Raw genomic sequence first — 17,889 nt, 5'->3', positions numbered from 1 at the left:
TATATATATATATATATATATATATATATATATATATATATATATATATATATATATATATATATAAAAGAAAGAACAAAAGAAATAAATAAATAAAATAAAATGAAATAAAATCAAAAAAATTTTTTTTTTTTTTTTTTTTTAGTGATGAATCACTTTGAGACACTAAAAATTTCAGAAGTACTTTTCTAATAAGCACGTGGGCACGCCTTAAAACTATTTTACTTTAAAAATTACAGAAGTACTTATTAGTTAAGACGTGGGCACGCCTTATCAAAAATTTTTTTCTGACCAAAATAAGCAAACACATTATTTAAAAAAATTTGAATCAAAATTAAAAGAAGATATAACAAAAACCAAAATAAATAAATCACTTGGGTTGCCTCCCAAAAAGCGCCTTTGTTTTATGTCTTTGGCTAGACACATTTATGCATCAATCTCCATAATTTGGACTTTCGAGAGCCACATCCTCCACAATATTCACCGAAAAACCTTCATAAAAAGGTTTTAAGCGATGACCATTAACCTTAAGAACTCTGTCAGAGGTCGGGCTCCGAATCTCAACTGCACCATGAGGAAAAACATTAGTAACAATAAAAGGTCCAACCCAACAAGAACGTAATTTACCCGGAAAAAGTTTAAGTTTAGAATGAAAAAGAAGAACTTTTTGACCAGCAGAGAACTCCTTTCTCAAAATCATTCTATCATGAAATGTCTTCGTCTTTTCCTTGTAAAAAATTTCCTACGCTATAAGGTTAATAACATCCACAGAAAATACCGAATGTTCCTCACTAGGATATTTCATGGCATCATTCATATTGAATTCTATAACCTCTCCATCAAACTCCATAGTGAGAGTCCCTTTATGTATATCCATTTTAGTCCTAGCAGTCTTAAGAAAAGGTCTTCCTAGCAAAATTGGGACAGAATTAGAGGAGTTATCATCTTCCATATCAAGTACATAAAAATCAGCAGGAAAAACCAACTCATTAACTTGTACTAAGACATCTTCTAATACCCCATCAGGATATGCATTAGACCTGTCAGCTAGTTGAATTATCACACCAGTTTCTTTTAATGGACCAATATTCAAAGATGAATAAATGGAACGAGGCATGACATTAATAGAAGCTCCTAGATCTAACAAAGCCTTTTCAACTCTAACACTACCAATTTTACAAGGGATAGTAAACATACCTGGATCCTCGCACTTAGGAGGTAGTTTCTTTTGGAGAACTGCTGAAACATTCTCCCCCATGTGAACTTTTTCATCTCCTCTTAATTTTCTCTTGGAGGTGCACAGTTCCTTAAGGACTTTAGCATATCGAGGTATTTGTTTTATAGCATCTAATAAAGGAATATTTACCTCAACCTTGCGAAATGTCTCAAGGATGTCTTTCTCTTGTTCCTCCTTTTTGGATTTTGCAAACCGGCTTGGAAAAGGAGGAGGTATCACAATAGGTAGGGGTTTCGCTCTTGTGGGTTGCGCATCTTGAGATTGAGGCATCAATTCATTCTTCTCAAGCTCATCTTCTACATACTTTGTCACTTTCTTACTAGGCTCTTGCAACTCTTTCCCACTTCTAAGGATGACAGCACTAACGTTTTGCTTTGGATTCACCTCAGATTGTGAAGGCAATCTCCCTAATACTTGAGACTCCAGACGGCTCACTGTAGTCGCCAATTGACTCATTTGGTTCTCCAAGTTCTGAATGCTTGCTGTAGTTGCCTGCTGAAATTGTTGAGTGTTAGTCGCAAGTGATTTAACAATTTCTTCAAGAGATATACCTGACTTGGAGTTTGACTGTGGAGGTGCTGGTTGTCTTGGTGGATACTGTTGTGGGAATCCTGACGGCCTAACTCCATAGCTGAAGTTAGGATGATCCTTCCATCCCGGATTGTATGTTTGTGCATAAGGATCATACCTCCTCTGAGGCATGCCTGGAAATCCTCCAACTGCATTGGCTTGTTCAATGGGTTCTTCTTGAAGTGTAGGACACATATCAGTTGAATGACCCATATTGTAACATATACCACAAGTCTTCACCTGCTGCACATTACCTACAACAAACTTTTCCACAAGAGAAGTAAGTTTATCTAAACGTTGTTCAACAGAAGAAATATTTACCTCATTCACTTTCCTTGAAGTGAGCTCTTGCCTGCTGCTAAATTGTTGTGCATTGGCAGCCATATTTGATATCAACTCCCTTGCTTGAGTAGGGGTCTTGTTCACCAACACGCCTCCACTAGCAGCATCTATCATACTCCTATCCATCAATGACAGTCCTTCGTAAAAATATTGAATAAGAAGTTGATCAGAAATTTGATGCTGAGGACAGCTGGCACACAATTGTTTGAATCGCTCCCAATACTCATATAAAGTCTCCCTAGGAAGTTGTCTGATCCCACAAATATCTTTTCTGATGTTGGCAGCTCTTGAAGCAGGAAAGTACTTCTCAAGGAACTGCTTCTTCAAACCATTCCACGTTGTAATTGATCCAGGAGGCAAGTAGTACAACCAATCTTTAGCTAGCCCATCTACAGAGAACGGAAAAGCACGCAGCTTAATCTGCTCTTCAGTCACACCTTGTGGTCTCATACTTGAACACACAACATGAAACTCCTTAAGATGTTTATGAGGATCTTCACCTGCAAAACCATGAAACTTGGGTAATAAATGAATAAGACCAGACTTTAATTCAAAATTTACCTCCAAGTCTACATATTGAATGCAGAGTGGTTGTTGATTCAAGTCTGGTTCAGCTAACTCTCTAAGAGTTCTTTCTACAGGTGCAGGTCTATCCATCACCTGTTCTTCTGAATCGCTAGATGATTCAACTAAATCAGGCACCGTATCTGTTTCAGAAAGCAAAGGCGACGAGGATCGTTGCTTAGCTCGCTTCGTCTGCTGTCTCAGCTGGCGAGCTGTCTTCTCGATTTCAGGATCAAACGAAAGTGTACCTGTACGAGAAGAACGAACCATACACCAAGTAAAACGTAAAAAGGATTAAATAAATGACACCAATCCCCGGCAACGGCGCCAAAATTTGATGGTTGTCGAAGCCAACAAAAATAAATTCCTACTCTAAATAAATTGTGTATAGTGATTGAGCAGGGTCGTGTCCACAGAGATCGGTAATTATTTAAATCCTTTTGAAACGTAAAACGTAAAATGGGGGAATTGTTGACAATAATAAAAATCAAATTAAAATAACAAGAATGCAAATTAAAGTTGTAATTCAAATTGGAGAAAGCTCTGGTTGAAGGAATTAACTCAGCTTGATTCGACTACTGATCATTGATTCAAATATAGATTATTATTATTACTTATGAATAGACCGGTTATAGCTACTGAGACCCTCTAATAGCCAATCTCTCCTTAACTAGTCGATAACTAAGGTACGACCGTTGGTTATTTCCCTAATCAATAGACAACCCTAGATACGATCATAGAATTTAATCAATTGACAGCCTGAAAAACCAGAGAGACCCAAATCCTAATCAACACATATGATGATTCATTTAAATTAGATTGTTTATTCTCACAACACAACTCTCTGCTATGTTATTTGTCACAAACATTAAATTCTTCATACGATGAATCCTTTAATTGACAATAGATTGAGTTGATAATTAAATAGTGGCCAATTACCTAATTAACAAACATAATCATGAAAATAATACAGAGAATAAACAAATATCCAAAAAGCAATAAAACAATTAAAGCACAAGAAAGATCTCACAGTAGTGATGAATCAAAGCTTCGTTATCCTTCAACCAGAAAAATAGGTTTAGTTCTTCATAGAGAGAAGAGAAAAATTAGATCTAGGGTTTCTTTCTTTTTCTCCAATCCAAAAATCCCCCCTTTTCACAATAGATTCCTCCCTTAAATACTCTCTCTCTCCTCTCTTTTAGAATTCTATTTAAAATAAAATACTAATATCTGAAATATTAAATTCGTAATTACAAAAATAACCAAAAATACAAAACACGTTAAACTAAAAACTACAGGTCCGCAGTTGACAGCACGCGCCCACGCCTTATCAACAAAGTTCTTCTGACGCTCATAATTTCTCCAAGAGAACAATCATCCTTAAACATCATCTTATAGCTCAATTTTATCATCAATCAATAGAATTGCACCTACAAAAGTAAAACATAAGTAAATCACTATTATTAAGTGCAAAACATTGATATTAAGGGAAGTAAATAATGCAAAACTAGTGCATAAATTGCACTCTAACAAATTCCCCCACACCAAGATGATGCTTGTCCTCAAGCATATAACTCAAGACTAATCTCAAATCTCCACTAAATTCTCATCTCAACTCATCCAAAAATAATTTTAAGCAAGCATACCTCAAGAAATTAAGTCGTTCAACGTTCGAGAGACAAGGATTTTAAAGCATAGAATTTCATAAGATAGAATAAGAACATTCAACCACCAAGAAGATTCGTTCAAAATTCAAGTGCAACAAGATGTAATAGCCCTCTCAATAACTTCACTCCATGCACTCAAAGTGTTTAGGGTGTCATTTATCCACTCAAATCAAATCAAAGAATGCTATTACCATAAGCTTGCTCATATATCACATCTCAATCCACAAAACATGAATAAAATGCAAAAATCTAAGGGTCTTAAAAGGGTTGTAATGGGGTTAAATGTGTTAAATGAAAAAGAAAGGTTTACGAAAGAAAAAGAGATCAAAACGAGAAGAATGAACTCATTGAATGAACTTATGATATCAAAATGCTTATTTCTACTCAAGTCACCAAGAATGTAAACATTTTTTATTTCGATTTTTTTTTCAAATTTTCTTTTTTCTTTTTTTTTTCTTTTTTCTTTTTTTTTCTTTTTTTTTGTTTTTTTTTTGTTGTTTTTTTTTTGAATCAAACAAAAGAAACGAACCTTGCACAATTTAATTCAAGCATAATGCTTGTTGATCTAATTGAGAAACTTTATTACAAGGTAGAAAAAGCAACAAAATATATCCACACAATGAGTCCAAAAATCTCCTTAAATTGAGGCTCAAAAAGAAGAAAAATGGTTAAGTAGACGGAGAGAATTAGATGGGTAATGGTTAAGGCTCAAACAAAGATAGTAAATCAAGGTCTTCGGGTAGAGAAAAAAAAAGAAAATGCAAGAATAGAAAAATGGTAAATGGTTTGCCCTTATCATTTTAATGAAAAAAATCCCGTAATGTGGCTTCAACATGCATAACAAAGTAAGTTCTAGAATAAACAAACTAAGATTGATATTCACATAATAAAAATAATTAGAGCAAAGTGGTTGCTCATAGGCTCAAATCCTCACAAAGTTGGTAAATTTGCCATCAAATCATGTACACTCTTCAAATGAATCAACCATCAATAGTGGTGTAGAATGGGAAGAAGGTATGAGTGAAGGAAAGGTAAAAATGATAAGAAGTGAGAAAGATGTATGTAGTAATATGAAAAGTGAAAGATAAAATGTGAGTGATGAGAGAGTATGATAGAATAAAAATAGATGTAAATAATTTGAGATAGATGGGAAAAAAGTAATGAGAAAGAAAAGAAAAGAAAAATAATAATATATGAAGCATACTAACTCCAAAATCATTTAAGGATGAGTATAATGAAAATAGATGAGTAGAGTGAAAATAATAATTCCAGGCATCAATAATGCAAAAATCCCTCCCCCACACCAATAACTTACATTGTCCCCAATGTAAGATAATCAAAGCTCACATAAAAATTAAAGCGTAAGGATAAAAGATTAAAGGCAAAAACTTCCCTGAATTGTGAGCTTTGATCCTCATAACGTCTATGGGCTTGGCGGGAATGGTGGGATAAATCCCACACTCTTGAAGTATGCGGCCAAATTCTGCTCCATCTTGTCACGGATTTCGATTCACGCGGCTGGAATACAGGTCGTAGGCTGGTTGCGGACTATTGCTGCTCGACTGGAGCTTGCGGGTACACGGCTGGTGGTTCAGTTGCGCGCGGATGGGACTGATGCTGCGAACTGGTGACGCTGGATCTGCGTGCTGCGGCTGTTGCTGCGCGCTGGGGGATTGCTGGTGCGCGCGCTGGTGACGCTTGTTGCGTTGCGTGCTCGGCTGGAGCTTGCTGCGCGGCTTGGGGCTGGTTGCGCACTGCTGGTTGCGTGCAGGATGCTGTCTGCGTGGCTGCGTTGCGCGCGACTGATGCTGCATTCTCCGGCTGGCTGGTTTGCTGCTGGCGTGCTGCAAACGGCTGGAGAAGAAAACAATTTCTGGAAAATTAGGGATTTTGTGAACAGTAAAATTTTTTTTTTTTTTTAACAATGATTTTTTTTTTGATTTTTTTTAAATAAAAAAAAATATATATATATAAAAGAAAGAACAAAAGAAATAAATAAATAAAATAAAATGAAATAAAATCAATTAAAATTAATTTATTATTATTATTATTATTTTTTTAGTGATGAATCACTTTGAGACACTAAAAATTTCAGAAGTACTTTTCTAATAAGCACGTGGGCACGCCTTAAAACTATTTTACTTTAAAAATTACAGAAGTACTTATTAGTTAAGACGTGGGCACGCCTTATCAAAAATTTTCTTCTGACCAAAATAAGCAAACACATTATTTAAAAAAAATTTGAATCAAAATTAAAAGAAGATATAACAAAAACCAAAATAAATAAATCACTTGGGTTGCCTCCCAAAAAGCGCCTTTGTTTTATGTCTTTGGCTAGACACATTTATGCATCAATCTCCATAATTTGGACTTTCGAGAGCCACATCCTCCACAATATTCACCGAAAAACCTTCATAAAAAGGTTTTAAGCGATGACCATTAACCTTAAGAACTCTGTCAGAGGTCGGGCTCCGAATCTCAACTGCACCATGAGGAAAAACATTAGTAACAATAAAAGGTCCAACCCAACAAGAACGTAATTTACCCGGAAAAAGTTTACGTTTAGAATGAAAAAGAAGAACTTTTTGACCAGCAGAGAACTCCTTTCTCAAAATCATTCTATCATGAAATGTCTTCGTCTTTTCCTTGTAAAAAATTTCCTGCGCTATAGGGTTAATAACATCCACAGAAAATACCGAATGTTCCTCACTAGGATATTTCATGGCATCATTCATATTGAATTCTATAACCTCTCCATCAAACTCCATAGTGAGAGTCCCTTTATGTATATCCATTTTAGTCCTAGCAGTCTTAAGAAAAGGTCTTCCTAGCAAAATTGGGACAGAATTAGAGGAGTTATCATCTTCCATATCAAGTACATAAAAATCAGCAGGAAAAACCAACTCATTAACTTGTACTAAGACATCTTCTAATACCCCATCAGGATATGCATTAGACCTGTCAGCTAGTTGAATTATCACACCAGTTTCTTTTAATGGACCAATATTCAAAGATGAATAAATGGAACGAGGCATGACATTAATAGAAGCTCCTAGATCTAACAAAGCCTTTTCAACTCTAACACTACCAATTTTACAAGGGATAGTAAACATACCTGGATCCTCGCACTTAGGAGGTAATTTCTTTTGGAGAACTGCTGAAACATTCTCCCCCATGTGAACTTTTTCATCTCCTCTTAATTTTCTCTTGGAGGTGCACAGTTCCTTAAGGACTTTAGCATATCGAGGTATTTGTTTTATAGCATCTAATAAAGGAATATTTACCTCAACCTTGCGAAATGTCTCAAGGATGTCTTTCTCTTGTTCCTCCTTTTTGGATTTTGCAAACCGGCTTGGAAAAGGAGGAGGTATCACAATAGGTAGGGGTTTCGCTCTTGTGGGTTGCGCATCTTGAGATTGAGGCATCAATTCATTCTTCTCAAGCTCATCTTCTACATACTTTGTCACTTTCTTACTAGGCTCTTGCAACTCTTTCCCACTTCTAAGGATGACAGCACTAACGTTTTGCTTTGGATTCACCTCAGATTGTGAAGGCAATCTCCCTAATACTTGAGACTCCAGACGGCTCACTGTAGTCGCCAATTGACTCATTTGGTTCTCCAAGTTCTGAATGCTTGCTGTAGTTGCCTGCTGAAATTGTTGTGTGTTAGTCGCAAGTGATTTAACAATTTCTTCGAGAGATATACCTGACTTGGAGTTTGACTGTGGAGGTGCTGGTTGTCTTGGTGGATACTGTTGTGGGAATCCTGACTGCCTAACTCCATAGCTGAAGTTGGGATGATCCTTCCATCCCGGATTGTATGTTTGTGCATAAGGATCATACCTCCTCTGAGGCATGCCTGGAAATCCTCCAACTGCATTGGCTTGTTCAACGGGTTCTTCTTGAAGTGTAGGACACATATCAGTTGAATGACCCATATTGTAACAAATACCACAAGTCTTCACCTGCTGCACATTACCTACAACAAACTTTTCCACAAGAGAAGTAAGTTTATCTAAACGTTGTTCAACAGAAGAAATATTTACCTCATTCACTTTCCTTGAAGTGAGCTCTTGCCTGCTGCTAAATTGTTGTGCATTGGCAGCCATATTTGATATCAACTCCCTTGCTTGAGTAGGGGTCTTGTTCACCAACACGCCTCCACTAGCAGCATCTATCATACTCCTATCCATCAATGACAGTCCTTCGTAAAAATATTGAATAAGAAGTTGATCAGAAATTTGATGCTGAGGACAGCTGGCACACAATTGTTTGAATCGCTCCCAATACTCATATAAAGTCTCCCTAGGAAGTTGTCTGATCCCACAAATATCTTTTCTGATGTTGGCAGCTCTTGAAGCAGGAAAGTACTTCTCAAGGAACTGCTTCTTCAAACCATTCCACGTTGTAATTGATCCAGGAGGCAAGTAGTACAACCAATCTTTAGCTAGCCCATCTACAGAGAACGGAAAAGCACGCAGCTTAATCTGCTCTTCAGTCACACCTTGTGGTCTCATACTTGAACACACAACATGAAACTCCTTAAGATGTTTATGAGGATCTTCACCTGCAAAACCATGAAACTTGGGTAATAAATGAATAAGACCAGACTTTAATTCAAAATTTACCTCCAAGTCTACATATTGAATGCAGAGTGGTTGTTGATTCAAGTCTGGTTCAGCTAACTCTCTAAGAGTTCTTTCTACAGGTGCAGGTCTATCCATCACTTGTTCTTCTGAATCGCTAGATGATTCAACTAAATCAGGCACCGTATCTGTTTCAGAAAGCAAAGGCGACGAGGATCGTTGCTTAGCTCGCTTCGTCTGCTGTCTCAGCTGGCGAGCTGTCTTCTCAATTTCAGGATCAAACGAAAGTGTACCTGTACGAGAAGAACGAACCATACACCAAGTAAAACGTAAAAAGGATTAAATAAATGACACCAATCCCCGGCAACGGCGCCAAAATTTGATGGTTGTCGAAGCCAACAAAAATAAATTCCTACTCTAAATAAATTGTGTATAGTGATTGAGCAGGGTCGTGTCCACAGAGATCGGTAATTATTTAAATCCTTTTGAAACGTAAAACGTAAAATGGGGGAATTGTTGACAATAATAAAAATCAAATTAAAATAACAAGAATGCAAATTAAAGTTGTAATTCAAATTGGAGAAAGCTCTGGTTGAAGGAATTAACTCAGCTTGATTCGACTACTGATCATTGATTCAAATATAGATTATTATTATTACTTATGAATAGACCGGTTATAGCTACTGAGACCCTCTAATAGCCAATCTCTCCTTAACTAGTCGATAACCAAGGTACGACCGTTGGTTATTTCCCTAATCAATAGACAACCCTAGATACGATCATAGAATTTAATCAATTGACAGCCTGAAAAACCAGAGAGACCCAAATCCTAATCAACACATATGATGATTCATTTAAATTAGATTGTTTATTCTCACAACACAACTCTCTGCTATGTTATTTGTCACAAACATTAAATTCTTCATACGATGAATCCTTTAATTGACAATAGATTGAGTTGATAATTAAATAGTGGCCAATTACCTAATTAACAAACATAATCATGAAAATAATACAGAGAATAAACAAATATCCAAAAAGCAATAAAACAATTAAAGCACAAGAAAGATCTCACAGTAGTGATGAATCAAAGCTTCGTTATCCTTCAACCAGAAAAATAGGTTTAGTTCTTCATAGAGAGAAGAGAAAAATTAGATCTAGGGTTTCTTTCTTTTTCTCCAATCCAAAAATCCCCCCTTTTCACAATAGATTCCTCCCTTAAATACTCTCTCTCTCCTCTCTTTTAGAATTCTATTTAAAATAAAATACTAATATCTGAAATATTAAATTCGTAATTACAAAAATAACCAAAAATACAAAACACGTTAAACTAAAAACTACAGGTCCGCAGTTGACAGCACGCGCCCACGCCTTATCAACAAAGTTCTTCTGACGCTCATAATTTCTCCAAGAGAACAATCATCCTTAAACATCATCTTATAGCTCAATTTTATCATCAATCAATAGAATTGCACCTACAAAAGTAAAACATAAGTAAATCACTATTATTAAGTGCAAAACATTGATATTAAGGGAAGTAAATAATGCAAAACTAGTGCATAAATTGCACTCTAACAAAGCCTATTAGGCATGTTGCGACTTGCACACACATTTGTACTTTACATTATTTACTTTATATATTTTTAGATTTAAATATTTTTCTATTAAAATTAAATTAAAAATATTTAGAAAAACCTACAGCTTAGCATATACACATGCGGGTATCCTTCGGATATTTGACTAATACCAAACCCACTTGCCATCTAGTGCGGATTTCAATTTATACTACCAAACCCTTCCACAACGCACAAAATTATTTGTAGTGGACGGGTTTTGGCGGACAAGTTTGGGTAGGTTTGCGGATACCATCGCATCCTTATTCAAGTGATCAAAATCAACCCTAAAACGCTGCATTTCACATCTCTGATTTTTCCGTTCTCAACATCACATCAAAGGCAACTACTAGCTAAATTTCTATTGTTCATGGTAGCCTGTGGAAGCTATAGAAATTAGAAGCCAGATACGTTAAAAGACTCTCTTTGGAGAAAAAAATTAATGAAAAAAATTACTATGATTGGCAGTATGTGTTTGTTTAAGGTTATGCAAAAATACAGGCTCTCAATACACAGTTAAAATTTAATTATCAATATATTTTTATTCAATAATTACTAATCATAATTTTTTAAAAAATCAATACATAAATAAGACGCATCACTGCACGTGGGACAAATAAGATTATAAATATTATTTATTTTCCAATAACACACAAATATATATTCTATTAGAACTACGACCTGTTGTTTGATTCTCATTCAACTTTAATTTTTATTCCAATTCTTTTGGCCCATTTCTGAGAACTTGGCTTTCTACCTATAATTAACTTCCGTTCGGAATTTCCTTTTCAACACAGAAATGCTCAACCAAACATTTCTTTCCTCTAATGAGAAAAAAAATCGGAGCAACTCTGGTCCCCCAGAGGGATTTTTAATTACAAGTCCCCTAATAGTTTCATAATTATGTAGCTATACCGTATATTGAATTATTTTACATGAATATTCCAAAGAAGAGTGTAAAAAGTCCATGAATAATAGGACATAAGTGTTCTATATGGAAAAAAATAATCACTGACTAGAAAGTCCATGAATGTCAAGAGCAAAAAGGAATGAGGACCTAAGACGTGTCTTAATTTTTGTTTGGTACGACTTATTTAATAACTAAAAGTATTTATTTGATTCTTAATTTTTTTTTAAAAATAATTTTCATATTGTTTGGTTGTGTTTTTAAGTAGAACTTTTGGTGATTAAATAAGTTATTTTGTCTTTACTAGTGAAAACTCAAATTTTAAACCTTTGGGAATAGAGATTGCAGTGTTTTTTTTTTTTTAAATTTAAATTATCTAAAATGCTTTAACATTATTTCACACATTTCATAACATAACTTTAAAATACTTGTTTATTAAAGTAACTTTACAATTTTTGATAAAAACTCTCATCGACAACCAACCAATCAATTAAGCTTCTTTTTAACAAAAGCTCTTCTCGTAAAAAATAAGCTTTATTACTAAACGAAGCTGTACTCCAAATTGAAAACCATAATCATTGACTATAAAGTCCATGAATATTAATAGCAATTTATAAAAAGTAAATAGACATATATCATCAAAAATTAATTATGGGTTATATATTTACAGATCTAATTTCTTAAAAATTAATTCTTCATTTGATCCAGGTTAAGGTTATAAGACGTGGTAAATTAATTTCTTCCTCAATCCTTCTTATAAGGCTTGACAAGAAAGTGGACATGCAATCGTGATTGATTGATCATGCTGTGTATTCAGACGAGTTCTTCTTATTTTCAAAAATAAATAAATTTAGAACGAAAATCTCCGAGTATATCACAGTCGTACTCGTGCTAATGACGTTGTGGACTATTCCCCTTTTCCGCAGTTTTGATAGAGATTAATCAAGCTAGACTAAAACTTGACGGGGAAAAATATTTTTATTCAATGCCACAGCCAATACGTAAATGAATGCCTTTGGATCTGCCTGCATTTTACAGCTTATGATTTTCTTAATCATTCTTCTGAGACTGGGAGCCTAGCTAGTTGCATATATTTCCAGAAATATTTGTCACTAAGTGGTGCCTACGTAAAACAACAAATATTTTTCCATAGCATGTTATCTTATAAATTTTTTTTTGACGATCCCTGACGGTATGAGAGGAGTTTATTAATTAAAAGAAATAAAAAATAAACCTAGTTGGTAGGGAAGAGTGAACTTTACCCTTCAACATATATATGCGAAGCACTAAAATAAAGAGAGGATAAATTCTAGAAAGAATTAGAACATAAAGAAAGAATTATCTTATAAAGAAAAATTGTTAAAGATACAAAAGGGAGACATGGAGAACTGTAACACCATATGGCGTTATTATGTTAATTGATTATTTTATCTTTTTCTCTTTTACCTGTGTGGTGTAAAAATTAATAACTTTGCTTTCCTTCTGTTTAATTTTTCTGTCTAAGTAGGATTATTCTCTTATAAATTTAAATTAATGCATAAGATATTATCTTATAAATTTAACTTGGAACCAACATTCTAATGTTAATAATTCGATAAATTACTTAGCCCCAACCTGTTGGAAATTTTCTCATGAAGCGTTGGAAAGATTCAAAAGACAGTCATTCTCGACTTAAATGTATTTCTTCTTTCCAGCATTTTTCTGGTCAACAATTTCGAAAGATATTCCTACGTTAAACTCATACTAAGGAATTAAAAGTCTTCCTGGAGTCTCGGTTGCTGGTGTGTGTATGTGTGTATATATATGTCAAGTTCTCGTTCATGATATGCATGCAAAAGACAATAACATAAACAACATGAGATTGCCAATCTTCATTATTCTGATCCTATTTCTTTTGTTAAATTTTTCACATAACGTGACTTCTGATTCTAGTGCAGAAGCGTGTGCTCTTCTCAACTGGAAAACAAGCCTTCAAAATCAAAACCTTAACTCCTCTTTGTTGTCATCATGGACACTTTATCCTACTAATGCATCCAAAATAAGCCCATGTTCTTGGTTTGGAATTTCTTGTAACCATGCAGGAAGCAGAGTCATCAGTATAAACCTAAGCACTTTGTGTTTAAATGGTACGTTTCAGGATTTTTCATTCTCATCATTTCCTCATCTTGTGAATCTTAACCTAAGCTTCAATTTATTCTTCGGAAACATCCCCCCTCAAATCGGTAACCTCTCCAAGCTTCAGAATCTTGATCTTGGCAATAATCAATTATCTGGGGTAATATCACCAGAAATTGGCAAGCTAAATCAGTTGAGGAGACTTTACCTTGACATGAATCAGTTGCATGGCACAATTCCACCAGTAATAGGTCAGTTAAGTCTTATTCATGAGTTTTCCTTTTGTCATAACATGTTTCTGGTAGGATCCCTTCGTCTTTGGGTAACTTAAGCAAATTGGCTCTTTTGTATCTTAATAATAACTCCCTTTTTGGCTATATTCCTACTGTTATGGGAAACTTGAAGTCTCTTTCAACTCTAGATTTGAGCCAAAATCAACTCAATGGTTTGATTCCATGTACTTTAGATAACTTAAGTAACTTGGACACCTTGTTTCTTTATAAAAATTCACTTTCTGGTTCTATTCCTTCGATTATAGGAAACTTGAAGTCTCTTCACCAACTAGACTTGATTGAAAATCAACTCAGTGGTTCAATCCCCCTTTCCTTTGGTAATTTAAGCAGCTGGACTCTAATGTCTCTTTTTAGTAATTCACTTTCTGGTTCCATCCCTCCCATTCTAGGAAACTTGAAGTCTCTTTCGACACTGGGGTTGTACCTAAATCAACTCAATGGTGTCATTCCTCCTTCAATCGGTAATCTTAGCTCTCTAAGAAATTTATCCCTTTTCAACAATGGGCTTTACGGTTCTATTCCTGAGGAAATAGGATACTTGAAGTCTCTTTCTGAATTAAAGCTCTGCAAAAATAATTTTAATGGGGTTATTCCTCATTCAGTTGGTAATCTCACTGGGTTGGTTTTATTAAACATGTGTGAAAACCATCTTTTTGGTCCAATCCCTAAAAGTTTGAAAAGTTTGACAAGCCTAAAGAGAGTACGCTTTAATCAAAACAATCTTGTTGGAAAAGTGTATGAAGCTTTTGGTGATCATCCAAATCTAACTTTCCTGGATCTTAGCCAAAATAATTTTGATGGTGAAATCTCATTTAATTGGAGAAATCTTCCAAAATTATATACCTTCATTGTTTCCATGAATAATATTTTTGGGAGCATACCGCTTGAGATTGGAGACTCATCCAAATTACAATTTCTTGATCTTTCTTCAAATCACATTGTTGGTAAAATTCCAGTGCAATTGGAAAAGTTATTTTCTCTAAACAAACTAATTCTGAGTTTGAATCAACTCTCTGGAAGTGTGCCTCTAGAATTTGGCTCATTAACTGAACTTCAATACCTCGATTTGTCTGCAAACAAATTGAGCAGCTCGATTCCAAAAAGTATAGGCAACTTGTTGAAGCTTTACTACTTGAATCTGAGCAACAATCAATTTAGCCATACAATTCCAATTGAATTTGAGAAGTTGATTCATCTTTCAAAGTTAGATTTGAGTCATAACATTCTCCAGGAAGAGATACCACCTCAAGTCTGTAATATGGAAAGCCTGGAGAAGCTGAATCTCTCCCACAATAACCTCTCTGGTTTCATTCCAAGATGCTTTGAAAAAATGGGCAGCTTGTCATGCATTGACATATGCTATAATGAGTTACAGGGACCAATTCCTAATAGCACAGTGTTCAAAGACGGTTTAATGGAAGGGAATAAAGGATTGTGTGGCAATTTTGAGGCGTTTTCATCTTGTGATGCTTTCATGTCTCACAAACAAACTTCGAGAAAGAAATGGATTGTAATTGTGTTCCCTATCCTAGGAATGGTTTTGCTTTTGATTAGTTTGATTGGATTCTTCTTCTTTTTTCGACAAAGGAAGAAGGACTCACAAGAAGAACAAACTATCTCTATGAATCCTTTGAGATTGCTTTCGGTATTAAATTTTGACGGGAAAATTATGCAGAAGAAATCATTAAAGCAACAGATGATTTTGATGAGAAGTTTTGCATTGGAAAAGGTGGACAAGGAAGTGTGTATAAAGCTGAGCTACCCTCTGGGGATATCGTAGCAGTTAAAAAATTCAACTCGCAATTGCTTTCCGGTAATATGGCCGATCAGGATGAATTCTTGAATGTAGTTTTGGCATTGAATGAGATACGACATCGAAATATTGTAAAATTTCATGGATTTTGTTCTAACGCCCGACACTCATTTTTAGTTTGTGAATATCTTCATAGGGGTAGCTTGGCTAGAATCCTTGGTAATGATGCAACAGCAAAAGAATTGAGCTGGAATCGGAGAATAAATGTGATTAAAGGAGTAGCTAATGCTTTGTCCTACTTGCATCATGATTGTCTCCCATCGATTATTCATCGAGACATATCAAGTAAGAATGTGTTGCTTGATTTAGAATTTGAAGCCCATGTCTCAGATTTTGGAATTGCCAAGTTTGTCGAGCCATACTCATCCAACCGGACTGAATTTGTAGGCACATTTGGATATGCTGCTCCAGGTATGTGTTTTTCAGCCCTTGTATATATTTCTTTAGGAAAAAAATATGAACATCTCGTGGTTTGACAAAGTAATCATGGAAACCCCATTATTTTTAAAATTGGTCGCACATACTCTTTTCAGACCTACAACCCATAAGGAGGTCTGCTTTACTAGTTTGAAACACAAAACAGGGTTATACATCCTAAACAGAGATTTGCATGACCATTTATGAAAATAAGAAGGTCTTCGCGACCACTCTATAATCAAAATCATGGAAGGTATCAATATCTTTTTTCTTTTCTTTTTTAATAAAAGATTAACATGTTAGAATATTTTGTGAACTACAATTTTAATTAGAAACATCTTATAACATGTGGAGAACAAAAAAAAAAAAAAAAGAAAGAAAGAAAGAAAGAAAGAATGCAAAGAAAGCCTAGTTCCATCTTGCTATCCTGTGGTCTTGCCCAAGCATATATTATTCGCTTATTTGAGATAAACAATTATTAATTAGTTATTGATGCTACACTTTATGATATTATTGTCTATCAACTTGCAGAGATTGCTTACACAATGAGGGCTACTGAAAAATACGATGTGTATAGTTTTGGAGTGTTAGTATTCGAAGTGATCAAGGGAAATCATCCAAGAGATTTTTTTTCCATAAACTTTTCTTCATTTTCCAATATGATCATAGAAGTTAATCAAATTTTGGATCCTCGGCTTTCAACTCCGTCCCCTGGTGTTATGGACACGCTGATATCGATTATGGAGGTTGCCATTTTATGCTTAGATGAGAGTCCAGAAGCTAGACCAACCATGGAAAAAGTCTGCAATTTATTATGCAAATAAATCAGCCAAGTCATTTTTTTTTCTTAGTCTGTTTCTGATTATTTGTTACTATTCGTATGACAGCTTTGAAACCTGTAGTGAATGTAAAATATTTTATAGTTGAAATAAATATGGATTTGATAATTTGAATTAGAGAGATCTTATGCTCTCTCATTGTGGCTGCTAACTATGCCGGTGCTCTAAAAATTTTCATGAGATGAATTGGCGTCCACCTCAGGCTAGTTGATTAAGGTGAATGCTGATGGTCTTTTAAAAAGTTGTTTTGGGGATTCTGCTTGTCTGACTATCTTTAGGGACGCTCATGGCTTTCAAATTGGAGGGCTTTGGTCATCATATTGGTTATTGTGATGAGATACTTGCTGTGATCTTGGCCATTGAAGCATCAGCTGATTATGGTTAGACTACGTTATGTCTTGAAACTTACTCTATGTTGGTTCTTCATTTATTTGACAATCCAAAGCTGGATCCTCCTTCGGTTCTAAGAAATCGTTTTATTAATTTTCATTCCTTGATTGATTCTGTGGATTTTGACTTGGATTTGTCTTACTCTACAATGACATTGCTAGTCTCATGTGTAAAGATGTTTGCTACCGCATGCTTTTGTATTTTTGCTAGTTTAGCTTGTTGCTAGAGCTTTCTTTTTTATTAATTCAAGTCTTAGATTTGAAGGGGTAACATTATGTCCACCTAGCTGGTTATGCATAAAGGACTTTGGTCGTCTCCTTATTTTTGTTTTTGCAAACCTTCTGAGGATTTTGTGGTATGTGGCAATAAGTAAATTGAATGATTTTTTTTTAAAATAGTGATAGATAGGCTTTTTTATTTTCCAATTCTAAAACCCGAAAGCATGGAAATTAGAAATAAAAATCACATAAGAAAACAAACCTAAAAGTCCCACAAATCGAAATCGAAGGATCTTAATTGAAGAGAATCTATGAGAA

The 17,889-nt window shown here is 34.8% G+C and overlaps 2 protein-coding genes and 1 pseudogene across 2 annotated transcripts; 1 reads left to right on the top strand and 2 right to left on the bottom strand.

Moving 5' to 3' along the window:
- Positions 1-742: 742 nt before the first annotated feature.
- LOC112100833 lies at positions 743-2,983 on the bottom strand. The gene is made up of 3 exons (XM_024190676.1): positions 2,810-2,983; positions 2,129-2,731; positions 743-1,729 (listed from the first exon to the last, which is right to left on the bottom strand). Exons 1-3 carry the CDS (start codon positions 2,981-2,983, stop codon positions 743-745), a joined length of 1,764 nt encoding a protein of 587 aa, XP_024046444.1.
- Positions 2,984-6,858: 3,875 nt separating this feature from the next.
- Positions 6,859-9,029, bottom strand: LOC112100832 (the record flags this gene model as incomplete). The annotated part of the gene is made up of 3 exons (XM_024190674.1): positions 6,859-6,862; positions 6,982-8,027; positions 8,427-9,029. Coding segments are annotated over 3 exons (1,653 nt in total), but the record flags the coding sequence as incomplete, so codon positions are not given.
- A 4,962-nt stretch (positions 9,030-13,991) lies between these two features.
- On the top strand, positions 13,992-17,348 carry LOC18052067 (annotated as a pseudogene).
- Positions 17,349-17,889: the final 541 nt, after the last annotated feature.

The sequence above is a fragment of the Citrus clementina genome, unplaced genomic scaffold (assembly GCF_000493195.1).
Source record: "Citrus clementina cultivar Clemenules unplaced genomic scaffold, Citrus_clementina_v1.0 scaffold_2, whole genome shotgun sequence".
In the NCBI taxonomy this organism is placed as follows: Eukaryota; Viridiplantae; Streptophyta; class Magnoliopsida; order Sapindales; family Rutaceae; genus Citrus; species Citrus x clementina.
Note: the sequence above shows the minus strand (reverse complement) of the source record. Positions and strands in the feature narration are given on the sequence as shown.